This window comes from Falco biarmicus, chromosome 4 (assembly GCF_023638135.1).
Source record: "Falco biarmicus isolate bFalBia1 chromosome 4, bFalBia1.pri, whole genome shotgun sequence".
Taxonomy (NCBI): domain Eukaryota; kingdom Metazoa; phylum Chordata; class Aves; order Falconiformes; family Falconidae; genus Falco; species Falco biarmicus.
The window spans coordinates 68,614,682-68,642,450 of record NC_079291.1 but is presented as its reverse complement, the minus strand read 5'-3'; the positions used below and the strand labels follow the sequence as shown (position 1 = coordinate 68,642,450).

General features: G+C 51.1%; 1 protein-coding gene across 14 annotated transcripts in view; it reads left to right on the top strand.

Moving 5' to 3' along the window:
• Window positions 1-27,506, top strand: part of GNG7 (G protein subunit gamma 7) — a 79,285-nt gene extending 51,779 nt beyond the window's left edge. For 9 of the 14 annotated variants that reach the window (XM_056335270.1, XM_056335269.1, XM_056335265.1 and 6 more), the window contains 2 exons: window positions 19,016-19,134; window positions 22,628-27,506. In XM_056335270.1, coding sequence (XP_056191245.1) covers window positions 19,054-19,134; window positions 22,628-22,753 — 207 coding nt within the window. In that variant the 5' untranslated portion in view covers window positions 19,016-19,053 and the 3' untranslated portion in view covers window positions 22,754-27,506. Of the gene's footprint in view, window positions 1-1,420; window positions 1,447-15,749; window positions 16,753-19,015; window positions 19,135-22,627 lie in introns of those variants that run through there. The other 5 variants (XM_056335274.1, XM_056335273.1, XM_056335266.1 and 2 more) reach the window with 3 other exon arrangements.
• Window positions 27,507-27,769: the final 263 nt, after the last annotated feature.

Genomic DNA, 27,769 nt, shown 5'->3' with positions numbered 1-27,769 from the left:
GCTGGACTTGCCTTCTGAATCATTTTACAGGTAAAAGTTTTTTTGCAAAGGTGAAGGTCAATAGAAATCGTCCTGTGAGGCTTTTAAGGTCAGTGGTCATTAAGTGTTCTTCAGGACATCAAAATTCCTTTCCTCTTTCAGTGGGGGATGCCAACCATGTACGCGAGGGTGTGCTCTGCTTTATGGTAAGCTAGGTCTCAGCACCAGCTCTTAGTTTTTTCGCCCAGAGGTGCAGCAGGGTGCTGAAAAGGTTTCTGCAGCAGCAAGCGAAAAGCTAAGCCATATAAAACATCTGTGGTTAAGGCCCAGAGTTTCCCTCATGCTGTCACTGTGCTGTAGCTGATGAGCGGCATGATGTTCAACAAGCAATGCCAGCATGGTGGTTCGTGTATTTGTGTAAACCACTTCGAAAACTGGTAAAATTCCACTAATCCCTCTGTAAGTGAGCTTATCATGGGATACGAATTTCCTGTTGCCTGTCCCCTACTGCTGAATGCAATAAAATGGGCAGCCAGAAAATCACGTTGGTTCCTGTGTCGGTGCCTGTGTCGGTGCCTGTCATTTGTTCCAGTTTTGGGTTGACTTGCCTCTACAGAGGTTACGGTTTTCCAGTTTTCCTCAGCTTTCAACTCTGTTTTGGGTTTTAGAGCTGAAGCTTATAAACAGGTCCTTTTAAAATATATGAGCGTGATACAAACTATATGGACGTGAGTGTGCTGAGGTATGTGAAGAGCAGGGTGCCGGTGAGCAGATGTTTGTGATGCCTTTTTTTACCTAAAAAACATAGTGTGATCCCATCCAGTCCCTGGAAAGCACACAAGGCTGCAGAGTGAATTAAGTATTGTATGCACTGTTGTGGGTAAAGAAGCTTGATTCATTCTTTCTCCCTTTTATGTGTTTTTATTAACTGAGGCAAGGGATTTCTGCAGCCATGGCCTCCCCTAGGAATGCCAGCTATGTGAAAAATGCCCTGTCCTGCCACGCTGCTGCTCTCCCTTATCTGCCTGTTTCTTGCTGCCAGCCCTGGGCACAGGCTCGGCTCGCCACACGAATACCTTCCTGTCCTGGGAAGTGTCACCACTGCCATCTGCGTTCATCACCACATCTGTCTTCTCCAAGCTGTGTGCCGGGTGCCCCGCTATCAGTGCCAGCGTGGTCCGGTGCTTGCAGGAGGTCCCCGGTTCCCCCAGCCAGACCCCGTGCTGCCGGGTGCCCGTCGGCACACCGAGTGTGCAAGGCAGGCATCGGCATGGCGCGGCAGCGGCGATCACTGTGTGTTGTAAGCCTCACCCCTGTCCGATATCGCAGACTACGCGATTTCTTGGTTTCATCCTTGTGAAGAGGCTGCACGTGTTATATAGGACTTTTTCAATCACTTGATGTTGAATATTTACGTTTTTTCTTCCTTCTGTTTTCCCAGGAACATTCCAGGAGTAGTGGAAAGCGGTATGTATGTGTTGTGGCCACTTGAGGCCATTTATTCTTGGGGGAAAAAAATGAATAAGTAGTATTGGATTAAGTTCTTATTTCTTGACACAGTTGTCCACAAAGAGCAGCTTTGGTCACTTGCACTCTTCAAGCCTTAGGCTGTCTCTGCTTTCTGGAGTTGGATTGAACTTTGGGTTCACTGTGGACCAATTTGAATCAATCTGTTTTGAAACTGGGGGAACAGGTCCTGATGCACAGCCTCATCATCGCCAGCAAGGTGGAGGTGGGGATGCTGTAAGCCGGGAGCTAGGTGACTGCGTTGGGTTTTATTTCATCTTGGAATGATCGCACCAAAAGTAAAGAGGGCTTAATTTTTTTCTCTTTTACTGAGATAATTACGTTTGTTCGAGCTCTTCACTTACTAGGCAAGCAGGATCTAAATTTGGTGCCTCTTTTTAATATCTTTTCAGCATACGTGGTTTTTTTGGAGCACGTTTAAAAGTGCTTCTGTCCCTGTTATGTAAACTTTCTTTAAAGGCAGTGAGGTGTAATTGTCTGGCACATCTCAGGGTGGGCAGGCAAAGCCCGAGGTCTCATCTGCTCAGGAAGCTGCTGCTGTTGAGGAGTGTGTGGACTCACAGGCTAGTGCCTGTACCGGTCCGTCTCCCCTCTGGAGGTAGTCCTGCTCTGGAACAGAAGTGCCTTACATTGTTAACTAAACCCAGTTGTAGCTGGGCATTTTGTTCTAGGTTTAAATGGGAAGACTGGGCTGATTGCTCCTTTTTCTTAATTGCCATCACTGTCAGTCATCACTCCCACAAATGAGAAGTCTTGATTGACGGTGTGAGATCTGCTAGTTGCTTTTAGCATAAGGTTGTAGCGTAAATCTCTCACTGGTTATTTAGGCTCGTCTGGTCTAACTTTACATGGAAATGTTTTAGGAGCCCTTACTGACTAAACTGGCCAACCTTTTAGAAAGAAATAAAAGCAGGAAGCCCCACACAGAGAAGGTTAATTTTTAACCAGTCCTTGCTCAGTCTGCAGAATGTTTTGACCATCTCTTTCCCCCACAAACATGCTTCTTGAATGCAGATTAAACAACCAGGAACAAAGTGTTCTTGCTCAGGATTAAAAGTGAATGCACATGAGGGCTATTCGCAGTAAATCCACGTGTAGATGAGAGCGAGCACTTCTGGAGCTGGTGAGTGCTGCCACTGTGAAGGGTTGGTCCCCCAGGGATGGATTGTTCCCTCCCCACCAGGTGCGGGGCTGATGCTGCCAACAGGCTCGCTGGTGGCAAACCTGCTCTGGCTGGCAGCTCGATGCAGAGACACGGTCAGGTGCCTGCTCCGGTGTCCCCAGTGCCTGGCACACGCGGCTGGAGAGGTTCATGCTTCCCAGGAGAGGCAGGAGGCTTGTCATGCTTCGGCCAAGCGTACACGGAAATCTGTTTCTTAAATCAGACTTTTATCGGACCGGATTATTTTTTTTTATTCAATGGTATACTTTGCCTCAAACTCTGTTTACAGTGGAATTGGAAGTAGACCACCTGGATTAGAGACTCATTTTGACAAGTTATTAAAAACGTTCTTAGTGTCCTGCATTTTCCTGTTTAGACACACAACTGAAGGAAATACCTGTGCTTCTGTGATAACATGCAGTTTCAGGCCCTGCACTCCGTGGCACTGTATTTTATCTCCCAGGTCTGTGACCGAGCAGATGCTGCCGGTACCGACCCTTCTCCAGGTGTCACTTGCATTGCCGCTGTGCAGCGGAGAGCTTTCGCCCTTCTCTTCCTTCTGATTTCAAGTTAGCAACCAGACACGCAAGTAATTCTCCATTTGGCAAGTGAGTTCATACAGAAATAGGGGGTTAAAGCAACTGCAGAACTGTGTTCCTTGTCCAGTGTGTGCATAAAAACTGGGGGCAGGACGTGCCATTGCGTAATTCCCAGAACTGCAGTAGAGGGGTGACTTTGCAGCCCTCTGGGACTTGGAGGTGCAGGTGAGCGGGTGCCAGCAACGCTCAGGTATGTACGGTGTTAAGCAGAGCGGGATGGCAACTGTGTGATAGCAATTGCTTAATGACATGAATTCAGGGAAGCTTGAATGTTTTGCATATCTCTGTTTTTTTCTAATCTGTAGTAGATGATTTTCTAAATATAAGCACCAGCCCTATGAAAATAGTCAGCGAGCCAAAGGTTGCCCATTACCTGAAGGCAGATGCCTCACGTGCCTTCTGGTACAACCCTTTCACACCATGTGTAAGTTCCTTTTTTTAGCCTCTCTGCCTTATTTCCAGCCCCAGCCTTTCCCCGGCAGTTCCCAGTCCCAGCCCTGAGCTCAGAACTTGAGCCGCTGCCAGCCCAATGTGACTTCTCTTCCTGTAAGAGAGACAAAAGAAAACGACCTTCTGCTTCCTCTCCCTGTCTGCCCAGCGGATTCCAGCTCTGATGTAGGAGTTGCTCCTTGTTGCAAACCCTCACATGATGTTGCAGTCATCAGTATTATCAAAAGACCCGGGGTTTGCTTGAAAACAGCCGCACAGACGCTGCAGTCACATGGAGATACTGGCCTTTTCTTTTAGGGTAATTACTTTGGTGGTTGAAACAAGTGCAAAAGTAGTCATCAAGGCTGATCCTCATCCGTGTTTGGAAGCAAGCCTCTTCGGTTTTGCTTGCCTGCAGCTGACTTAGGGAGGGAGGGGGAGACCCCAGCTCTGGTCACCCATTGTGAGTTTCTCCTGGAGCATCATTTTTGCCCTCTGTAGCTACATGGGTAATGAAAACAAGATGACTAGAGAAAGTCATAGGACTGCTCTCATATCAGCGTGTTTTATGGGTTCATGAAGCAAGCAGTAGTAGTTATGCTCATGTGATGTCTCTGCTGCAAAAGGTCACTCGTATTTCTAGTGTTATTCGAAAAAGCTGGCCCCCAAATGGAAATGAGTCCCTTCTGCAATCAGTCTCTGGCAGGGGGTGAGCATCCCTGAGTGGTTCAGCTCACAAGCAAGTGGCACACCAGCCCAGCCTCAGGATACCACCAGCTGTTAATTATTTCTGAAGTATGTAGCTAAGACTTCGAGTTCTTGCTTTACCACCGAGCTATAGGGTGTGATTTTTCAGCAGTACCAGCGTTGGAATTACGGGTCTGAATTTTTCCAGTGTAGATTAGGTTGCTGCTTTATGAAAAAAGATTCTCTCTTGGGGTTTCTGAGGCTTGGTTAGCAATAGGGTGCTAATTACTGGGTGGGGTCAGAGGCTTTGGGATTTGTATTAGCAAAAGAGACATGTGTTTAGTGCAGCACGTACCCAGGCATGACCAGCTCAGACCCTGGAGCGCTGCAGCTGTGGTGTGGTGCCGGACAGATGTTGTGGCATTCTGCTTTGCTCTTCAGTAGTGGGCTAATGCAGCGATGCAGTACTTGAGATGAGTCCTCCACGCATGCTGCAGGGATGTGCCCGTTCGCTTCAGCTCAGCCTCGCAGCGTGCTTGGCGTCCCAGCAATTACACGATTGTTGCTTAATTCCATCCTGAATCGCTTTTCTCCTTGCTCATAGCTGTGAGTAGCTCTCTGTCAGCACATGAGATATTAACACAAACAGAGATCGTGTTTGTTTCGAGTCAAGGTCACTGAAGGACTCTTAGGGGTTAGGTTAGTGGGAACCGTTCTTTTCTCGCTGCTTGAGGTCTGTAGTTGGTGTCTGGACATACTGCCCATGGCTGTCAAGTCAATGCGTTACTTAATAAGTGTTGCAATGTTGAACTTTCTTTAGCAAGTCTGTCTAGGCGCTGCGCATTTCAGGGCATGGTTGCCTTGATTCATTGATGGCACCATTATGTCTGGAGCGATTTTTGCTTTCCATCTCTTTCCCTATAAACCTCTGTTGCTCCACGCCAGCACTGTTTACAAGTTCGTTTGCGTCTTTCAGATGACTCCATAGGAAAAGCAGCGAGTGAGTGTCTCTTACTTGAGTTTCACGCAGTGTGGAAAGGCGTTTGCAGGCTCTCACTGCAGATACGGGTGTGCCTGATGGCTTCACTGACTCAAGATGCAACTGCTATCAGCTGAATTCAGGATTTCGAAGCTATACTGTGCTCATTTTGCTGCTCACATCCTTACCCCTAAGAATATTTGTAATGAGTAACCTCACCTACAGCTTTGGAGGCTCTTTACTGCAGAAGTAGAAAGCATTTTCAAAACCAACATCAGAAAAAAATTTGGTGGTAAAGCAAGCAGGTGTGACCCAGATGTGTCCAGAGCACATGCACCAAGTAAAGAGGTTTCCATGTGGCTATTCCTTGGCAATAATTGTGGTTTAACGAGCAGGAAAAAATTCTCATGAGTGGCTCATGCTAAAGATCTTGTCTGTGAACCTGGAAAACCAGCTCTTCTGTGGTGTTGATGGAGTAAAGCAAATGCCAGTCGATGTTTCAAGCTCTGCTAGTTGAAATATGCTAGAAGTTCTGCTAAGAAATGCGCTTTAAAGGTCTCTAGGGGATTGTTGTCTGGGTGCTGTGAGATACCTAGCTGATAGAGCAACTGGGAACTTAGCACACAAGTATGCAATTCTATTTTAATCGGCTGGGTAGGTGACTCTTTCCCCTTACTTTGCAGAACAGAGTTAGCAGTTCCTAGTATTATCATTTAGACCACTCTTATTTTCACTTAAAAAGTGAAGATATCACGGTGTTTTGAAATGGGGCAGACTGAAAACAAAAAAGTACAACTTTCTACATGCAGTGATGAGGCAAACACCATCTGGCCCTTGGGGCCAACCTTTTAGCCACTGCCCAGCGGGGCAAACACAATCAGCAGGAGCCAAGTATTGCGAGTGCTCTGGTTTTGATAATGTGTCTTCAAAAAGGCTTTCTGAAGATACAAAGTGTAAAGCCAAAACTACACTCTGATTTATATGCTTTCTTTGGAAGCTGGTTTAGGTGTGCTGTAGCCAACCCTGTATCAGCCTCTTAGGTCACACAAAGGAGGCTGCAATGCTTTTGGCTCCCGTTCCTGAAGAGGTTTCTTCATGGCTCTGTGCTATACCGAGACTCATCAGCCAGCTAGTCAGCATTTTTCTTGTTTGCTCAGCATCAGCTGAATGCTGCTTCCCAGTACTGTGTGGCTTGTCTAGAGAAGTCATGCAAAGAGGATCGTTTATCTTCCTGCAGTCGAACAGAAGGTATGTAATTTTTCAGTAAATATTTTTGCCATCAACTCAGGTGGTTGGTTTTTTCCCCCCCCATCTAAGCTTGATGGATGCCAATACTCATCTTCTGCGGATGCTGGAACGGAACAGAATCCAAAACAGATAAATCTGGGGGGCAGTTAGCACACCTTCCGCCTTAGGCTGGGGGGATTAATTCCCATAACCTTCCATGGCACCTGTGCTGCTATCTTTTTGATTTTTGACGTTGCAGAAAGTGAGCTGAAGGGGGAGACTTCGCCCTGAACTCCTCGGCTTCAGCACAGGCAGGAGCCTAGAAGGAAATAAATCAGCCTTGAATTCTGGTCCGAAGGTCAACAAGTAAGAGTGACGCTGGAGCAGATGGCCCGAGTTCCTCAGTGTGGGATATCTTGTCCTCAAGCATCAGGTGACCCCAGCTAAGCCTCCCAGATGGCATCTCTGCCATGACACTGGGGTAATGGGGACAGGCTGATCACCCCGGGTAACCGGGCCACGCTGCCCCCAGCTCAGCCTGCCGAGTGGTAACGAGAGGTCTCTCTGTGTGTGTACATAAAAGTCATAAAAGGTTAAATGACAGTGAATTCGGCTTCCAGGCTTATTCACACGTGTGTGGGATCAGATGTCTGGTCTCTGTGTGCCGCCTCCCCGCTGACTGGAACTGCGACGTTGGGTCAGCGCCGATTCCGGGGGAAAACACCCTCCGCCGCAGCTCGAGGGATTGCTCATCTGGTTATTTAAGCTCGATCCTGCTGGGGCAGGATACTCTGCTGGAGGGGTAACTGCAAACTGGCTGAAAACAATGAAACACGGGTAAACTGCTGCTTGCTTGAAGAGTGCTTGGAAAGCTATTTTTAGCTACTTGGAAACACGATTTGAATGCACGTAGGTATAATAGCTGCAGTCAGTGTAATGAACAAACCCTGTTTCTTTTTCCATAACACAAGAAAAGGTAGCTGAGGGGCATATTGTGCCGGGAGGATTCGTAACAGCTGTGTTGCCCGATTATTTACCAGTTCCCTATCTTGAGAAGCGTTGAGCAAGCTACGCTGAGCGATACAATGAGTATATTGTAGTTTGCGGTTCTGATGTAATTCCCACGAAACACTCTTTCCACAATGAAAACTTGAAATTACTTGAAACCAAACTCCTTGCCCTTTCCATCCCCTGCACGCAGAGCTGTGTGAAGTTCAATAAACACGCTCTGCCAGGCTTGCTCAGCACAACCGCTCTCTGAAGCCCTGCAGAAGTCCCCAGTATCTTCTAGTGAATAGAGACTATAATTGGCACAATGCTCCTAATAAAGGCTAATCCTCACAGTATTTGCCTTGAATTCTTATTTTAGGGCTTTCTTGTCATTTTCCTTAAGTTCCATGTGGCTAACTGTCTTGCTAAACATGTGATCCTGTTTTGGGGAGAAGCAAAATAAGTTTGAGATGATGAAAACTAAAAGCATGCTGCTCACAAACTGTGAGCAGAGAGGTGGCTTTGAATTGGAATGCTTGTGTGGCATGAGAAGATACTGGCTGTTTATTAGTTTTCAGAAGGAGACTTACTCTGGTGATAACTTTTAAAGGACAGAATTTTATCTGGGCATTATGGTGACTTGAGAGCGTAGATAGGTCAGGGACTTGTTTCTTTTAATAGCTGTGTATTACTGACGGGTAAATTCTCTGCTGTTTTCTCCACCAAAGCACCGCAGCTCTGCCAGCTGACTCAGACCTGTGCCCTCATCTCTGTTTTCTTTCCTTTTCCCTTAGAAAAAAGTTTGGCATCGCCTTTTACTGTTTCCAACGTAGCCTGGTTTTGGGTCTGCCAGGTAGACGGTGGAGGCTTGCTGTTAACACGGTGCTGCAAAGCTCGACGTTGGGCAGCACTAAAGGTAGTATCTCAGAGAGGAACCTGTGTGGACACAAACAGCAGTGACCAAAGGGTCTCTGCTTTAAAACGGGGGGGGTGGCTGGCAGTCATTCTGCATTGCCCTGCCTGTTCAAGTTTTGGTCCAGGGACATCTGAAGATGACAGCGTTGTGTTAGTGTGATGCTGCATTTCGGGTTTGGGGGAAGGTGAATGTGGCTGCTTTAATCGGAGGGTTCTCCCTCTTGGGGCATTTTCTTATCTGTAGGAAACTCAGAAATCATTTCAAAACCTTTCCGCCCACTCAGCACCCAAGGAGTTGCACAGCAGAGGGAACTGCCAGGCTGGCTGCAGGCTGCTCGCTCAGCTGTGTCATGGCTGATGCCCTAAAATCTGCTGATCTCACGATGAAGTAACTTCAGCACATGAGGCTGGTACATTCATGTGACCTTGCGGTGCAGCTGGAATAGCCTTTGTGCACTCAGTAAAGAAGGGAATCAGACACTGTGCCATGTTAAAACTTCCCCTGCCTGCTTTAAATGTCTTGAGTGCTAATGCTTGCAGCATTTCCCAGCTCAGATCTTGGGAGCTATGGGAAATTCTCAGGAAGCTTTGTGATATTCAGCCTAAACTTCCCTTTCTTTTATCTCCTTCTATAACTTCATACTCCTGTGCCGTGACACAGCCCAGCTTCCTGCTTAGTCTTATACCCTCCCAATTGAATGTGGAGCGGCTATCAAGCCCTCCCAGACAAGGACAAACTCCACGGTGGTCTAGCCAGGATATACGTATTTAGTCCTCAGTTTGCCCACTGAAACCAGTAGGTCGGTACCTCTTTCTTTTCAGGCCATAATTGAAGACACAAGCCTGAGTTGGAATTGCATTTATAGCCAGGGCAAAACATCAGCGTTATTCCTCATAGCCCCCTTTCTGGAAAGAAAGAGTGGGTGCCTGGGTGGGGGTTCTGTCTGGGGCACCACCCACAGCGCAGCATTGCTTAAGCAAAGCACAGATATTCCTGGACTTGACAGTGGGCAATTTTCAACAAGCCAGACCCCCAAACCAGCCTTCATTTCAGAGCTCTGTGTGAAGCACTCGCTCTTCCATCCCTTTTCTTTACAGAATCGGTTAGCTTGCATTTCATGAAGATGTTCGAAGAGCATGTATTTACTTAAAAGATCATAAATGTCCTTGAGTTTAAGAATCTTCACAGCGGTGATTAATATTTTGCTGAGACAGTTGTGGAGCAGCAGAGTTTCAATGGTGCTTGAAGTGCATTAATTTACAACCTGATTTTGAAGAGCAGTGAGGAAGTTCTCCTTTCTGTGCATCTGAAGAGAAGGCATTTGTGCTGGGGGGGGGGGGGGGGCGGGGAGATATGCAGGGTGTTGGGGGGCCCATGTGTTCTTGCGATGGTTTCTGCAAGCAGAGGAATGGCATTTATATGGCTTAGTCATCTTGGGCACTGAGAAGTGGGAGAGGAAACTGCAGGTGACTGGAAAGGAGCAGATTCAAAGCGAGAGCCTGTAATGCTGTGCCGGGGGGTGAGAGGTTTTGGGGTGCAGCACTGGAGCTGCTGTGCACAGATCACACCTGCACGGGCGACCGAAACCGGTGTTGGAGCTTGTTCTGCTTTTCTGCTCATCCTTCCTTCTTAAATTGCTGCTGCTAATGCTGGCAAAGAGCGCTGAGTTTCACAGCACACGGGGAATAGGTAGCTACCACGACGTTTTGTGGCCTGGTTCTCCTAGCAGCACTGCTGTGGAAGCTGTGAGCACTCGCTGCTTGTGTGCAGGGATCTGGTTTTCCCCTCTGTACTTTTATCTGTGACTGCACTGACCAGAAATGCAGGACGGATGAGGATGGAGCAGGCTTTGCAGTGCAAGTTCTGATTTATTTACTACTCTCAACCCATAACAGCCCTTAAGCACCTCGACTAAAGCCCAGCTTTGGTTCCTAGTTTAAATTATACGGTGGAGTATTTATTACGTATCTGGCTACCTGTATTGTACTGTGGACTAATTCATGAGCCCCATGGGGGCTCCAGACCTTCAAGAGGGTAGCCAGATCCTTCCAGGGATGCCTGCTGTTGCTATTACAGCCAGTTCTCCCGTGCACCACAAATGTATCTGCAGCTCCCAAACACGCGAGCCAAGAACACACCTGAAAGTGCAGCTGGCTTTGCATTTCAAACCCAGTGCCTTACTGGTTGTCCTACAGCCTCCGGGTGATGGCTCCAGGTAACAGCTGATGTAAATACCTTTGTGCTGTGATTTTTTTATTATTTTTTTTTTTAATGCTTGGCCTAAAAATAAGGTTGGAATGTGCTGCGGTGACTCATGGTACGCGATCTGCAGCACCGGGGTGGTGATTGTGTGTAATTGCTGTGGCAGTCCTGCCAGAGGTCCCCACCCAGCTGGCACCAAAGCTGCTGCAGATAAATCGGAGAGAAGGGGGAGTTTCAAGCCAGACCTAATATGACAGAGCCAGTTAATGGTGGGAGGGCTTCGGGCTACCCTGGAACCAAATTCTCTTGAATGCCCTGCAGCTTAGCTGGCAGATGTATCCTGCAGGATTTCACGCTCTCTCAGCCAGGTAATCATTGCCTTTAATGGGAAGGAAATGGAGCTACAGGTCTCTAGGGATGCTCTCTCCTTCCAAAACCCTTGGCCAGTTTGAAACTAGAGCAGTGCAAGTGACAAAATCCTTCAGCAATTAATGGATCTTCTGGTAAAGGCAGAGCTGTATGAGGCACACGCCCTCTCTCCTACATCTGTACTGCATGCTGGTCACTGTTAACTTGTGACACAGACACCCAGGAAGGTGGCAAGCAGCCATGCTGCTTGTAAAGCCTCCTCTGAAATTTTGGGCAGAAACTTCTAGGGCACCAGGGCTGTACCCCGTGTCACCGTGCACCTCAGCTGGATGCTGCTCTGCCTGCCTTCGTGCTGCAGTCCCCATTTTTGCTGGAGACATGCCTTGCCATAGGGATACTCCCTTCCCTTGGGGAAACCCCAGAGACTCCACTCAGAGCTCAGGAGTGTCTGTGCTGCAACATAAATAGGAAAGCAAACACTCTGCTTTACCACCCAGATTGTGCAAAAAAGCAAATTTACTTCTGTGTGTCAAAAAAAAACCCCAAAGCTCTGACACGTTGCGTTGGGTGGTTTCCATCTGGAAGCAGTCGTACCAAGATACTGGAACTGGGGGAAAAAATAAACCCCAAAAGACAAATTGCTTTTAGTATGGACCTGAAATTTAGGATAAGATTTCTCTTGACCTGGTAATAATGTGATTCAAAGCTTCTGATATATTAAAAGTGGGCTGGAGTGCAAGACTTGGCCCCTGTGCTAGCAGCTCTGAAGGGTCTGTCACTGCCAGGCTGGAGCTGCTGGCTGCAGAAGGGACATGAAGTATCTTTAAATAATGTGGCCTAGTTACAACCTGTTGCAAGGAGGCTGCAATTTATCTGGGGAGGGACAGCATGAAGGGACGTTTTACAAATCTAAAGGAGCTTACGGGCACTTTGGTAACTTGTTTACCGCTAAAGTGAAATGCTTCAGCGTCTGTCCCTGCCACTCTCCCCTGCTCATCATGCTGGTCGGGCTGCAGGTGATGCAGAACAAGGTGTGGAAAATAAGCTGGATCATTTCAACAACAAAATGTGTGTAAACCCTCAACCTGAGCAAGAGGCAGAGCGAAGCCCAGTGCTTCCCACCACTGCCTCTTTAAGGAGCATTTCTCCATCCTGGGATGGCTCCTCAGCTGAGCTCCTTGCTTGGCTCTCCCCGAGTATTGTCCCACGCCATAGAAATCTGGAGGTCTTAAAGGAGGGGTGAAAAAAAAAAAGGGAAAAATTGCTGCACTCAGGAAAAAATTCAATAGCTTATTCAGCTGTTAAGCTACTGATGCAGGAAGTGTAAAAGAAAAATGGAGCCGGCTTTGTTCTGCCCAGACAAGGAGTAAATGCCATTGCCCTAACAGCCTTTTTCTGTTCCAAAAAAGCATGAGGTCATCTTTAAAAGCAGTAACCACCGGGCGGGTTTACACTGGGTTACCAGTCTCAGACTCACCTTCTGTGGGTGTCTTCCCCCCCCCCCCCCTTTTCCTGGCACCAGCCCGGCGCGGGATCGCTCCAGTGAGGTGTGTGTTGCTCTGCTCCGTGCCGGGGCTGCGGCAGGCGCCTGGCCCCGGTCCAGGGCCCCGGTGGAGGGGCTGTAGGCTTTCGTCTGGGAGGGAGCTGCTCCAGAACTCGGTGAGGCTGGGGGGTTCGCCCCTCCAGCCAGGGTCGATGCCCCTGGGCTGCCAGGCAGGGCTGCTGATGCAGCATTGCCCGTGGTTGTGTGGGAGATGGGTTTATGCACCTCCATGGCTCTAGAGTTGGTGCCATCTCGGTGGCGTGGGGCATCTCATCCTCCAGTGAACGCACGCGTGCTGTGCAGCAGTGAAACGCTGCTGATGGTTGAGCTGCTCTTTAGAAGCACAGTCTAGTTAAGGCTGAAATCCAGGAGCGTGTCTTCCTACCCCAGCCATCTCCCCTCATCCCTCTATCAGCACCATGTGCCCTGGTACCCCGTCACAGCAGGAGGATGGCTGGAAGGTGCTGCTGTGGGCTGTGCAGGTGTGCTCTCCGGTGCCTTCCATCTGGCAGCTCGAGCACAAGGGCATCCATACGCACCAATCTCATAGTTGTTTTTTTATCGGGGGCGGGGGGGGGGGGGGGGGGGGGGGGAGACAAAAGAAGCATAACTCTGGCAGTTACTCAGATGTTCACTTGTTTATTTAGCCTGCTAGGAGTGGCTGCTTCCAGCTATGAGAAGCATGGGAAGAATTCAGAAACCAGAGGGATCAGTGCATATTTCTTTCCTAGCGTAATGCTTCCTGCCGTTCGGCAGAGAAGCTGCGGGTGGGAGCGTGCAGGTGCCACCGGTTGCATAAAAGAGAAAGGGGTTTGTGCAGAGTCAATGATTAACAGTGTGGGGTGTCAGTCTTGCAGCGCAGGGCCGTGCGTCTCGCAAGGTGCAGATCAGAGGCGTGCTGAGGCAAGCCTGGTTTCTCGGCATGCTGCGATGCCAAGGGTGGCAGTTTCGTCCTCGTGACCTGGATCCTGTTGTAATGTTTCGGTGTGGCGCCGAGGGCAGGGTGAGGCGAAGGGTCCCTCCGTGTTTCCTGTGGATGCTTCCTTGCTCCCTGCCGCGATCCCTTGCCTCCGAGCAGAGCTGGGAAGCGCTGCCAGGGCAGGCTTGGGAAATGGATGAAAGGGCTGAGCGGGCAGAGCCCTGCTCAGAGCCAGACAGAGATGCTCGACTGAGGAGGCGTCTGCTTCAACACGGAGCTTGTGCTGAGTCACAGCTCGTCACTGCCAGCACTGCTGTCACCACTGTTGCTGCACACTTCTGACTCAAGGGCTGCACTGGTTTTGGTTGGGGTTTTTTTACCCCCTAAAGTAGCCCAAATCATTACCTTTGCAAGCTACCTGGTACATGAAGAATTAGCTTATGAAAAAGAGAACCTCAGTGAGAAGCAGAGGTGCTTGCTTCATAGTCATAAGTCAGTCTTGCTCTGGCGTCAGAGGGCTGTGCAGAACAGATACTGGGTACCAAAAGTGGAAAACAATCCCGTATAAATGCCTTTTCATGCTTGGAACACGCAGAAACACCACTGGAGTACCGATAGTAACATGCTGCCTGAAGCACCCTGCTTTGTAAGCACTGAAAAACCTTTTTTGCTGAAGGTACATGAAGAATGCGAACACAAGAAACCTGCTCCTGTAACTCTTACTGTGATCCTTTAAACTCTTTTGTTTAATGGCAAAACCTGGTCTTGAAGAGGGCATTTGTGGTTGTTCTTGAGTCAAAGACTGAGCTGATGCAGGACACAGTTACGAGCATCCTGACCTGCTTTCGGTTCAACATATGCAAACCAGTTTAAAACAGCAAATCCTGGTTGTCCCAGAATTTATCCTAACTGAACTGTTGGGACTCTGTCCTCAAGTGCTTTTCCTAAAATAGGCAGAAGTGCTCGCGGGATGTTTGCCCTGGAGCCAAATGGTAACTTGGGACTTGTTTGCTTCACTCTTGAGCCTGTTCTGCCCCTCGCCTCACTCCTGGCTCCCTGTTTACTTGCTGCAAGATTTCATAACCCTCCCTCACTGCTGCTTTTGTTGGCATTGACCTTGAAACACCACTGGATAATATTATCATCACCCGTGCTCTTGTGTTCTCTCACTTTTTATTAATTTTCAGTGTTTAACTTCTCGATGCAGTATCCTACAACCAGAGAGGTGCGAAATGTTGCTGCAGCCCGAGCCCTGTTAATACCTCCGCAGTCTGGGATCTGCAGCTGCCTGCCAGATCGCTCTGCTGCTGGAGGAACAGGGACAGCAGCCCAGAGAGCTGCAAGACCGTCTGATGACTTAAGCCCTCCTGGAATTGCTTACACGACAGCATGAAAACAGCATGCCAAGTGAACGTTGCATTAGCGCAATAGGAGTCGTTTCTGAAAATTGGGTTGTCCTCCCTGGGCAGTGCTGCCCTTCCCAGGAATGCTGCCGGGGAGAAGCGGAAGATGGGTTAGCCAGGAGGGCAGAAGTTGCTCTGGCAAAGATGCAGGAAGATTTATTTCCTGCTGAACGATGTCCGTTCGTGACTCAGCAAAATGTGAGCGGCGTGGTCGTTGTGCAGAGTCACGAGGAGGTACCAGGAAAGGGCCAGTCTGCCCTGGCCAGGCGCCAGCCGCTCTCCGTGGGCAGGGGCAGTCGTGGCCAAGCACCAAAGGCTTCGCCCGCCTTGCCAGAAGGAAGCCTGGCTGTACGGATTATTTCTCCGCATTCAGATGACGGAGTGGAGGCAGGAGGATGTGCACAACGTCTGGGTGTCCTGACTGTCCTGGGCTTCCTCCCCAGGCCCAGCTGCAGACATCACCTTCCCGTCCTTTTCCAAATGCTGATTTCTTTAAAATGTAAAGATTGGAAAAGGGACAATGTAACTGTGTCCTGCATGTCATCCTGGTTTGCATCACACATACTTTACTCTGCTTCTGTGTGGCTTTTTTCCAAATTCCTTTACCTCACGAGTTATTTACCCACCCCTATAAGCCTGCTTAATGACATCTTTAAAGTTTGTTTTGGCTTTTAAAAAATCCTGAGGACGCCCTTCGTGTGCTGTGCAGCAACCCACTGCATCTTTTGTATTGATGATCTCCAGTTGCTAATGACGCGCTCGGTTAATTATTCACCAAGGTAACAGAAGCTGGTTTTAAATTCCTGCCGGGCAGCAGCGGTCCTGAAGCGTGGCCGGGTTCCCTGACCCACACCAGCAGCCCGGGCTGGAAGGTGATGCAGGTCCTGCTTGGCTCTGCAGAGCCTGGGACCACACGGCTGCAGTGCCGGTGCCAACCCAACCACCCCGATCTGGCTTGGCCAGTCTGGACTGGGAGCCATGGAGGAGCCTTAGGGATGGGCAGCCACTGCGGGCTGCAGCTGGAGGAGGATCTGCATCCAGCGAGACTCCCCTTGATGTTTCTGAGAGCTCGGCTGCTGAAATTTGTACTTGGAAGTTTGACGCGCTGTAAGAGGAACCGCGCCATCAGCACGGCATGCGGGGAGCCACTCCCTCAGTTCCCAGTTCCCGGAGGGAGCCCTGCATCGTGGCTGCTGGGTGACAGAAGCTGAGGAGGAAGCAGAAGCTGCTGCTGCAGATTTTGCTGCTATAAAACTACTGACTGTGCTCAGTGGAGATGGACGCTGCACTTTACGCTTGGGAGAGGCAAAGTGCATCGCTGCCGTAGGCAGCGCAGGGTCTCACTGGCTGGCAGGTGATGGTGGATAGCTGGAGAGCGGTTGGCAGCACAGGGGCAGGAAAAGGCAGGTGCCTGCCGGCTTTGACACTGTAATGACCCCAGTAAAGCGTCATTTCTGATTTTGAAGTGTTGCTTTTGCTTTGCAAAGACACCATGAAACTGGGCTACAGGGAGAGCAGGGAGTAAAACTTCTCCCCCTTGCCAAGGACTTTTAAGACACTAGTTTGATAATTCCTGCCGTGCAGCAGGACTCTCCATGCTGTGCTTGGCAAAACTCATCCTTTCTTCAGCCCCGCTGGTGTCCCCTGTGCAGCCCGAGCCACGGGATGCTGCAGGAACGGGCACACAGGCTTTGCATCTCCCGGTGCTGCAGCAGATGCAGAAGTTCCCTTAAGTAACTTGCCCTCGACTGATTCATCAGCCTTGTTCCATAAACAGGAAGCTGGGAAAGTACAAGCAGGTGATCTCGTGCTGCTGCAAACGTAAATTATATCTGATTGTTTGTATTTTTTTCCTCCAGCTGCCTGCTAACTCTTTATCCAGGTGAACAACTGTTTTGTCAATGAGGAGTGCACTGTTTGCAGTAGGGAGGTCTTTCAAGTTCAAGGTACAGATGTAGAAAGAGCTTGACTTTGAGACAGCTTTTCCTGGCCCTAATGCTGCCTGCACTATTTTGGAGTGCTTCATATCAGAGCAGGGAAGGAGGATCCTTCCCCCAGGGACCAGCCCGCTTCTTTCTCCCAGCTTCCACAGTGCCAAACTTTATTTCAACAGTGTGGCTCCCCATTGCCCTGACTAATGTCTTCCAGGACCAGAGAGGCAGAGATTTCCAAATAACCCTGCTAATTCAGGGAATTGTCCCATGGCAGAGTTGGTAACGCTGGCTGAAGCACCGTTTGTTTTCTCCCACAGCATTCAGTGTTGCAAATGAAGCTGAGGCCGTTCAGGGATTGAAAAGTGCAGCGCACGTTGCATGCTGCTGCCAAGCAAAATAATCCCCAAGAGTGCTGTTGTGGTCTGAAATAAACTCCCTTAATGTCTAAACATAGGCGAGACAGCTCAAGTCTGCTAGGATTTTAGATGGGGCAGACACTCCCCTCTCTTTTCCCCCCAGTAAAGGCAGCAGTTCAGCATCTGCTTTGAAGCTGCCGGTCCTGGGGAGAAGACTGAAGGAGTCTCTAATTAAAGCTAGCACAGAAGGGCTGCAGTGGGCGGCTGGCTGGGGCGCTGGGAGCGCCACTGGTATCTGACCCTGTGTTTGCTTTGGCTCTTTCCTCCTCCCAGCATCCTCTCCTGGTTTGTCAGGCGGTGGAAGGTGGGAGGTGGTACTCACTGCAGCCCTCTCCCCCTGTTCCCCACCGTTACAGACTGGTCAGGGGCTGAGTCACTGCCGGGCAGGGCAAGGAAGCGACTTTTCCTGACACCTCTGCAGCAGCCCCATGGAGATGATCAGAAAGAAATGACCTGAGAGCGGTGTCTGGCCACGGCAGTCGGGCTCGGACAGCGTGGCCAGAGCTGCCCTCCAGCATGCCACAGCCCTGGCTGCTACCCCACAGCTCCAGTCCCAATGGCAGTGATGGATTATTTTGGTCTCATAGACAAACTTCTTCAGTTGCTGCTTTGAAATTTCGAGGAAGGTTATTTAACCTGGGACGCCTGGCTGCAGCATGGGGGTTGCAGGGACGCAGCCTCACGTGCAGGTTGCACCCAGATGGGTGACAGGTACATTAAAGCCCCACAGTCAGCACAGCTGGGGATAGGTGCAGGGTTTGACAGCTGGATGGGGTCCACAAGACCCTCGAAGGCCGGACACTTGGCACACAGAAAGGAGTTGTGCTTCAGCAAAGCTCTGGTCCTGCTGCGCTCTGGCTCCAGCTTGCCCTGCAGTGCTCTGCTCATTTCCACATTCAGGCAGGCCCTTATTTTGCACCATTTTTGTGGAAGGTTTGTTTGAGACATGAGCTGTTGGTGCCTCTCATGCTTTTGCTTCCCCCCCATATCTGTGCCCATGCCTTGCTGCTTGTCCCCTGCTTCCATGCAGTGCTTTGGCATCTGAGAAACCTCTGCCTCTTGCCTGAGCCCTGGCTTTCCACCCAGCCTGGGACCATCAATAGCTCTTCATTTTTTACTCTGCTCTTTTGAGGGACATCAATTTGCAAAATAATGGATTAATAGCATAGGTCTGAGTTTGCATGGTGTCAAGTCTTTCTAGTTGCTGCTTGGAGCCTCGCTATGCCAAGGAAATCCTGGCACAGGAGTCAGGGCAGGACAAAGGTGGCGGTGTGACAAGGAGATAGAAAGTGAGGGTGAACATCCAGGAACTGTGTGTGGTCACGGCCGAGCAGCATTCCCGTCCGTGTTCCCCCTGCCTGGCTCGCTGCCAGCAGCACATGGCAGGTTACACGGGCTGGAAAACTTCGGTTCGCTTTTCCAGTCAGTCAGTTGAATACATCTGGCAGGGCTTTCTGCAGAAAAAAAGTTTCATTTTTCCCCTCTCGTCGGCAAGTTTCTGTTTGGTTTATTTTTAATTTAAAAAAAGGCTGAAAAGAGTGCTGTTAAAGGAAAGGAGAACTTGAAGCAAAATCAGGAAACATTAAGTTGGTGTCATCAGTTTAGAGCTCGTGGAAGCCCTTTGCACGTGGCTGTTGGTGGTGGGACACAGACCCTTGTTGAGACTGTGCATGGTGGCACGGCAGCTTCGTGCACGATGCCAAACCCCCACCCCACCCCCTCCTTCTTTTGCAGTATTCTCGCGTGCTGGGGCCTGGAGCCGATGGCAGACAATGTCCACAACTAACAACATAGCGCAGGCCCGGAAGCTGGTGGAGCAGCTCCGCATCGAAGCCGGCATCGAGAGGATCAAGGTGAGCACGGGAGCTGGAGCAGCATGGCGTGCCATGCCTGGGATGGGCAGGGACAGAGCGGGAACGGTCCTTGGGCGAGTGCTTTGGGTTTTCCCCGAGCACATGCATGCTACTGTGACGCCTCCGGCTCACATATTGCAGCATTTCTAGACAAGACCTTTTCCTGCAGGCACTGCTTGTACCAGGAGGTAAGGGCGCAGCCTGGGCAGCTCCTCCCAGCTGTCAGAGGTGGCTGTGCCATCCCAGGGCAGACCAGCCTCTGCAGTAAGTCAGTGGGGCTCAGCTGGGCACATGCAACCTGTAAAGCACTGAAGCTGCAGGCGCCGGCCCCAGCCCAGCTCCGCCAGGCATGCTCGTGTGCCTTCCAGTCTTGTTGCCCCATTTTTTTGCAGGTTGGCTTCACTGCCCATATCCATTTTGTCTCAGAAAGTTACTTGCCTGCGCAGTTACTTCTCAGCTGCTGCTATTCCCATCTCTCGCAAATGAAAAAGGACGGTGGCACACCTTCACTCTGGTTTGAGGCATGTTTATGGTAGAACGAGGGAAAGTTAATTTTGTGCTGCAGTTGTCCAGGATAGCAAACTGGAGTCTATTCTCAGCTGTGTGCTGGCTCACCAGTCATCTACTGGGGCAGCAAAGGAGCCCCAGAAATAAAGCTCCCTTTGGCAGTGGGGGGTTGGAGCAGGTAATGTGCTCACAGCCACAGCGTCCCCTGAGAGTCGGGGACTGGGTCCTCCAGGAGCTTTCGCTCTATTCTGGGAACCAGCTCAGTGATTGCTGTCCCTGGCCTTGTTCGGCCACGTGAGCCCTGGGGAGCAGCCTTTGCTGGAGACAAATATTAGCATGTGGGCAGCAAGTGCCCGCTCTGGGAGCAAGGCGCCCCGGGGCATGCTCTGAATTTACGCCTTTTAAGCCATGGAGGAGCTGCACTCCTCACCCAGCTCTGCAGCCACGCTGCATCTGGGCTTTCCCTGCCTTGGTGGGCAGCAGTGGTGGGGCTGCACCACTGCCCGTCCCTCCAAGAAACTCCCCAGAGGGGCAGGAAGGAGGGGAGGGGCGAGATGCAGTCAGGGAAAGTCACCTTTCAGTAAATGACACAAAGGAAACCCCTACGCTGGTGGTGAAGGGCACAGTGAAACTGAAATATTGTTAAATGCACGGGTGTTAAATCCACCTGATAGTTTTTAATTTTGTTTCTTGGTCAAAGAATGGTTTCTTTGACTTTCAGTCCTTGCTACTTCTGCAGCAGCAGGTCCTCTGTCATCTCTGGCTTTGCTGTGCAGGTGGAGCTGCTGTTGTTGCTTTGAGTTATCTCTCTTTTTTTTTTTTTTTCTTTTTTTTTTTTTTTAAAGCCGTGAGGTTTTGTGGCTGTTTTTAGGGCCACCACTTTCCAGACTATAGTGATGAACCCATCAGCAAGGCTGTTTTAGGGAAGACAGAATAAATTACAGGTCTTCCCCCAGCACAGACGTTACTGACTCTGCTAAGAATTACTGTGTCTCAGCTCCAGGATCCCAAACCGTGCATGCCGAGGAGGAAGGAGGGTGTGTGTATACTTAACAACCTTTGTAGCTGGGACTATCTTAAATGCTTTACTGGGAAAGAACAACAGTGGTGGGACCACAACATGCTGCTATTTAGGCTGAGTGGCGAAGACGTGCTGTCTGGGCGAGCTTGCAGTAAGGCTGTGATCCGCAAACCCAGCTCTCGGGGAGCGTGCCAAGCCCACCAGCTCCCAACCAGGGTGTCACACGCCTGCTCCAGCTCTCCGGACCTCGCGGCTGAGGTCAGCGAGACATGCGTTGACCTGCAGGTGAATGAGCTGATACCCTTGTGAGAGGAGGGGGATGCGCTGCCCCGGGAGCTGTTGGTGAAGCTGTGCTGGCAGCAAGAGCAGCCGAGGGAGGAATGCCCTCCGGTCCCTCCCGGTGAGGTCTGACGGGGCGCCGGGTGCTGCAGCCGAAGCAGAGCCCTGCCGCCGCGCTGCTTCCCTGCCCCCAGCCCGCGCAGCCGTACACACCTGGGGAAGGGCCTGACTCCTGCCAGCTGCGTCCGGCTCAGCCTTCCCTTCGCTTCCGCAGCTGAAGCTGGAGCACAGAGGTTTCCAGGCCACTTGCTCTCATAACAGGTTCAGCCATGCTGCCAGCTCGCTAATCTCTTTCCCCTTGCTTTGCTTTGAGATTAGGAGTAATTACTGTCTTACGTGAGTAATAGGTTTAAGGCAGAGCCTTGACCTTGTCTCTGCAGAGCAGTTTGGCTCTTGGATCCCACTGTACGTGATAAGTATGTTTAAATGCAGGCCAGCAGCAGCTGGTGTTCGTTAGACGTGTTCCTTACTGGTTAGGGCACAAATACTTAATATTGCAAGAATACCTAGAGGCTCCCACGAAAGCACCTTGTCTGATGCAGTCTCTGGACCTGCCTTTCCAGGAGGCATCAAAAAAAAGGGAGAAGGATGCCCACCCTGCAGCGTGGAAGCACAGCTTGAGTGGTTTGCCCAAAGCTGCAGAGACCCGGGGTTTTGTCACAAGCGCCGTTTCTCCTCCTGGCTTCGCACTCTGGGTTTTGCTGCTGAAAGATGGAATAACCACAGCACGCGACTGCAAAGTCCTGCCGGGCAGGCTGCATCGCTCCGTGGGTGCCCGCGGCCGGGGCGCTGGCTGTGTGCAGGGTGGATGACCCCCAGCAGTGCTGTGATGGAGCGGGAGAGCTGGAGCGGGGAGGTGGCACTCGGTGCTTTTCGTCCCCCTCGGTCACGGCTCGGCTGGGGGGGTGCATCGCCTTGGTGCCGAGCAGCCGCAGGGAGCCGGGGACGGGAACCGCTGCCGTAAAGCTCTGCAGCTACAGCAGGTCACATCTGGGCCTTCCAGATGTGGTCTGGTTGCGTCCACGTTTTGTGTTTGCCCTACGTTCAACCATCTATTAAGTTAATTAAAAAAAGAGGGGCTGCTGTTGGTCTCTGGAGCTGCTGGTCCCTCCCTGCCTGGCTCTGCTGGTGCCTCCTGCCCTCCCAGATGGTGCAGCCATGCTGCTCGCCCACCACCACCGGCCCCTCCGCTGGGCTGCTCTGGGCTCTCAGTTCCCAGAAGACGTCTTTGAACTAAAATAAGCAGAGCCTTAAGTAATAGTTTCTAATGGTTTCAAAACCTCTGTTTTTAACATCAGAGGATGGCCGCTCTCAAGCAAGCTTTTTTTCCTTTCTTTTTTATCCCAAAGCCCTTAAAAATGGGGACAATAATATCTTCTTTTAAATTTCTTGCTCTCAGCAGGGAGTGTTTTTCCCGTACTCATCACTTTATGTCAGGCCTTACAAACTTTTTTCCACGTCCATTTCCCCTTTTCGTTTGTCACCATCTCCGTAAAGTTTCTGTTACAAAAAGCTGAACGTCAGTTCTCATCCTCCCGGCGGAGCCTGGGAAGCGCTCGGTAGTGCTGAGCTCTGCTCCATCACCTGAATATTCTCACTAACCTTCTTCTTTCTGGCAATATTTAGGTCTCAAAAGCATCTTCTGAGCTAATGAATTACTGCGAGCAACATGCCAGGAATGACCCGCTGCTGGTTGGAGTGCCTGCTTCGGAGAATCCCTTTAAGGACAAAAAGCCTTGTATCATCCTATAGTTTTCCTCGCTCCGGCACATGCGATCTCTCAGGCAGGGCACCGTTCTCCATCGACTGAAACCAAGCTACAAACTTACAACTGCGCCAAGGGGTAAACACTAAATGTTGGGTTCAAATAGGACTTAAAGCTCAAAAAAAAAAGACACAAAAAAAAAAGACAAAAGACAAAAAAATTGCAAGTGGTTTAGGGAAGGGTGTCTACTCCTGGGCAGATGCCGCACTGAGAGGGGTCAAAATTTGAAAACAGAAAAAAAACAACAACCTGGGGTTGAAGGGTGGGGGAAGCATTTTTAATAGTGGCATTTGAAATTGGTACCAGGGTGGTGGAGGCAGCGGGGGGGTATTGTGTTTGCCAGTGGGATGCAAGACCTGAGTTATCGCGACCTTGCTCATAGAAGCTTTGAAGAAAGCTCTGAGTGGGTCTGATCCAAGTAGTTTCCAATTAGCGCATCATTGCAGGAATTCGCTCTGTTTCTTGAGAGGGAACAAGGGAGAGAAGTCCAGGTGGGGAGCTATTTTGTAGAAAACTAGTACGAAAAAGAAAAAAAAAAAAACAAAACCAACAACCCCAAACCAAAACACAGCTTGGAAAATTGCTGTTGCAAATGGGTAAAGCGAGGCTGGGGGGCAGGAGGATGGAGGCTGGGGGGCTCCCTCCCCACGCTGCATGGGGGCTCCCTCCCCATGCTGCATGGCTCCACTCAGACGAGGGCACGGCACCGCAGGGAAACGCTCTCCAGCATCAGATCCATCAGCCAAGAGAGTTTCCGTGAGCAATGTTAGGAAGCCCGGGGCATGGGAGAGGCCAGACTCAGGCCCCTCTGATCGCTTCTGGGGTTTCTCTGTGCTGTTACCACTGTTTTTTCCAAACGGGACTGTACCGGGGGCAGGGGGAGGGAAGGGGCTTTCTGTTGAGCAGTATCACATGAGAAACTTTTTAAAATTGGCCTTTTGGAGAGTTTGAGTCCAAAACACTAAAATTGGCAGGTTTACCAGCATTTCCCATTTCCCTTTTTTTCACTGAGAGTGGCAAGTGGAATTTGTTCCGCTAAACCCAGTTGGCTCGGGGAGATGAGGGTAAGACTGCAGAAGAAATAATTCATTTCGCATCCCTTGGAAATCTTGAAATGCGATTGAAACGGGGAGCGCTTTGTTCACTGACGTTAAACGCACACGCCGCAGAGCCAGGGGTAGCCTGGCGCGGAGCAGCCCATGAGGAAGAGGGGACGGGTAGGTGAGCCTTCCTCCCGCCACCTGCCACAGAGCCCTGCGCAGCGACGGCAGCGACGGAGCCCAGCAGCTCTGCGCTGGGGCAGGTGGATGCTCGGGAGAAAGATCAGAGCTTAGGGAAGTCCCACCGCGTCCCTCCTTGTCACTGGAGCTGCTGCTGCCGGCGCGTCTGAGCCGCGGCATCGCTCACCGGCTCCCAGCTCTGTCGGGGACACAACGGGTGCCGTGCGTTGGTTTTAAGCGACCGAGCCCAGTCTGGGTCCACAGGGCAGAGCCCAGGGCTCGGTGGCTCTGTGGGGGACAGCACGGTTCGGTTTCCAAACCAGCACGCCAGTATCCATTCCCAATTATCCCAAATGCAGGCAGCCCATGCTGGTGTGTGAATACAGGTGGTGCCGAGTTTTGTTTTGGGAAGAGAAGGGGAAAAAATAACCAATACGTCCCCGATGTGAAATCCTGGGAATTTTCCCATTCCCCCAGTGCTTTCGATTTGGTTTGAAATGCCATGATCTCCCACTGGGATGGAAACTGCACGTGGTTGAGCCCTTCGTGGGGCTGGGAGCGCTTCCCATGGCCGTGGCCGCCCTGGGGAGAGCGGGGCTGGAGGAGACCCTCGGGTTTGGCTGTCAGGGGACCCCTGAACCACGCTCACACTGTGTCATGGCTGGGTTGGAAGGGAGGAAGCCTTACAGCCTGTACTGGATGTTGCGTGTGCTCAAACTGGTCGGCATCGCTGGTCCGGGCAGGGCACTGGGAGGCTTTACTGGCTGCTTGCCAGAGGTTGATGGTGTTCCCAGCACTGTTGCTGGGTCCCAAGGCACTGGGAGCCGCACGGGGTGATGCCGGTGGCTGGCTCGAAGGCAGGGAGAGGAGCAGAGCCTGTGGACACGTGGCTGGTACCCGGGGAGGGCGGGTTGGCATCTTCCAGGAGGAAGGGTGGCTTCGGAGGGGCTTCCTCCCACGGCGCAGGGGTGGGCTGCGGGGTGTCAGGCTGCGCGCAGCTGGCCCCTCTCCAGCACTCACCAGCCACCTGGGTGGGCACCGCTGGGGGCTGTGGTCAGCAGAGCTGCTCCATTTACACCTCTTGGTTGCAGGTATCTCACCATCACTTTTTTTAAGTATGCCATCACTTGCCTTTTTAAACAAAGTTGGAAAAACCCCACGTTTTTAACACTAACACAAACCACAGCACCTCCTGGGTACATCCTGCAGCTGCTTTCCCAAGATCTTTTGCTGATCTGAGCATTTTAAACCTTCCGTCTCCCTGCCACTGTGTTGTGAGTCCTGTCCTGGCACCAGCCTTGTGCCAGGTCGCTGGTGACCCCTGGGATATTGTCCCATCCCGATGGGAGCACGGGGGGACACAGAGCTGGAGGGAACTGGATTTATTTCCCTCTGCGGCCATGCGTGTCCCCAGCCCGGCACCATGCTGAGCATCACCCGGCAGCCCCGGCACAGCAGCAGGCAATGCCTTTTTGTTGTTGTTTTCTGATTTTTAAATCTTTCATCCAGCATTAACTTCAAGCTCTCAAACGCCGCACCTGTAGCAGGAAGCGAGCGCAGTCCTGAGGTGCCGCCTGGGTTTTGCCACAGCAGGGCTTTCTCTTCTCCGTGAGGGAATTTCCTCTGTCCTTAATCTAGTACAGTTCCAGCCTTATTTTTCTACTCCAGATTGCTGATTCTTCCTCTATGTTAGAGACCAGTGCATGGTGCTATAGCCGGTGACCCAGGCAAGTGCCCGAGCTGCAGGTCAGCCAAAGCCACCTGCACTCCGCACGGCAGCAAGCCAGCGGCCGAGGTTACAGCATGCCGCTGCTCCGCTCGGGATCCGGGCCGGGGCTGTTGGGCCCCCCACCCGTTATCGGCTTGTGGTGCCCGAGGGGGCTCCCCGACACCCCCACCCAGGTGGGTGTCAGCCCTGCCTGCGTCCAGCCCTCCCCAGCCCCTGGGGTGGCTGATGGGGTGGCTCAGACCCGCGGCGCTGGGCGGGGTGCTGCACCAGGAAACACGGTGGGATGCTATGCCGGCAAACGTGGTGAGATGCTCTGCCGGCAAACACTGTGGGATGCTGGGCCAGCAAACGCAATGGGATGCTGGGCCAACAAACATGGTAGGATGCTCTGCCGGCAAACGCGGTGGGATGCTCTGCCGGCAAATGCAGTAGGATGCTGGGCTGGCAAATGCGGTGGGATGCTGGGCCAGCAAACGCAGTGGGATGCTCTGCTGGCAAAGCCAGCCAGGCACACCACAGTCCAGCAAGTTGGGGTCAGTCTGCCTCCCCCCTCGTCCTTCCACCCGTGAGGGCCACACTCACCCCCAGTGTCTTGCCCTGGCCGTGCCGCGGTGCCAGCGGTGGGATGGCTGGCGAGGGGCGAGGCAGCGGGTTGAGGTTCAGTGTGCGGCCGGAGCTGGGAGGAAGGCAGGGAGCATCTGCTTGGGATCCCCCGGGAGCCTGGGGAGAGGGCTGGGGGCTCCGGGGATGCTGGTGGGCTGGCGGCAGCAGGGGCCTGCCGGCGGGTGCTGGTGTCTCTCAGTGAGCAACTCGTTAGATGGAAAAATCCTCGACTTCTTTTTTTTTTTTTTTTAATTTTTTTCCTCATCTGAGTAAATCAGTGATCATACTGTAGATGTTTTTGTATAGCATAAATATAAGTGCAAATTACAGTAGTTGCTTGTACTTTGTTAGTGCATTTGCCAAAAAAAAAAAAAAAAAAAAAAGAAAGAAAAAAAGGAGAAAAAAAACAACACAAAAAAAAGACACTTTTCAGGACTTTTTAAGTGCTCCAGATCACGAAGGGGAATCGGAGCCCGTGTGCCGCTGCTGGGGTGTGGGGCAGGCACTGCCAGCGGCCCCGGCTCCACAAAGGCCTTTTTTTGCCCATAAACACATGCCCGAATCTGTCTGGCGTTTCTTTTTAGCATGTGGTGAAGCTGTTGCCAAAAATAGGAAGGAGAGAGACTGCAAAAGAAAAGGGAGAGAGGAAACATTGCTTCTATTTAATTTTTTTTTGCTCCATTTTCCTTGTCCTTCCCTCCCTGTCTTGGGGACCATCCTGGTGGCGCAGCCGGAGCCGGGAGACGCCCGGGCACCCGCACGGCACCACCATTGGGTCTGGTGGCCTGATGCCGAGCAGATCCCCCTTCCTCCGAGTACTTAAAAAGTCAACTTTAATTAACAAAGTAAAAATAATGCATTTACTTCATCGAGCAGAAGCCACGCGTCTTGATACTTTGCGCTCTTAATTTTTTCTCTCTGGACTATTATTATTATTATTATTATTATTATTATTTGCCAAACTCTGATCTTGTTGCCAAATGCCAATCAAGGTTTGTAAAGACTGTACTTAGGAAGTAATCGGTGTCTGTAACGTAGGCTCCTCATAACGTCCACATTTTTGGATCTCTTTGATTTTTATTTCTGGTGTGCCATAGACCAATTTCTTGCACAGTGTTTTTTTGTGGAATTGTTGTTCAGAAGTGAATTGATAACACAATAAAAAGGCTCACTTTTCATTTTGCCAGATCTCCTGCCCAGCCTGTCCTGCGTGGTGGGTGCTTGGTGGGTCTCGGTGATGGCATGTCTGTCCCCCCCAGCTGCTTGCTGGGCTGCAGGAGGGGAAGGCGTTGGAGCTGGGTGATGATGGACCGACCCTTCCTGACCTTCTCCGGAGCTGGCATCAGCGAAGACCTTCCTTCCCTCCCCCTTCCTCATCACCCCCTTCCTCCTCGCCGCCTTCTTCCTTGTCCCCTTCCTCCTTGCCCCCTTCCTTGGGGCGTTTCGCCCTC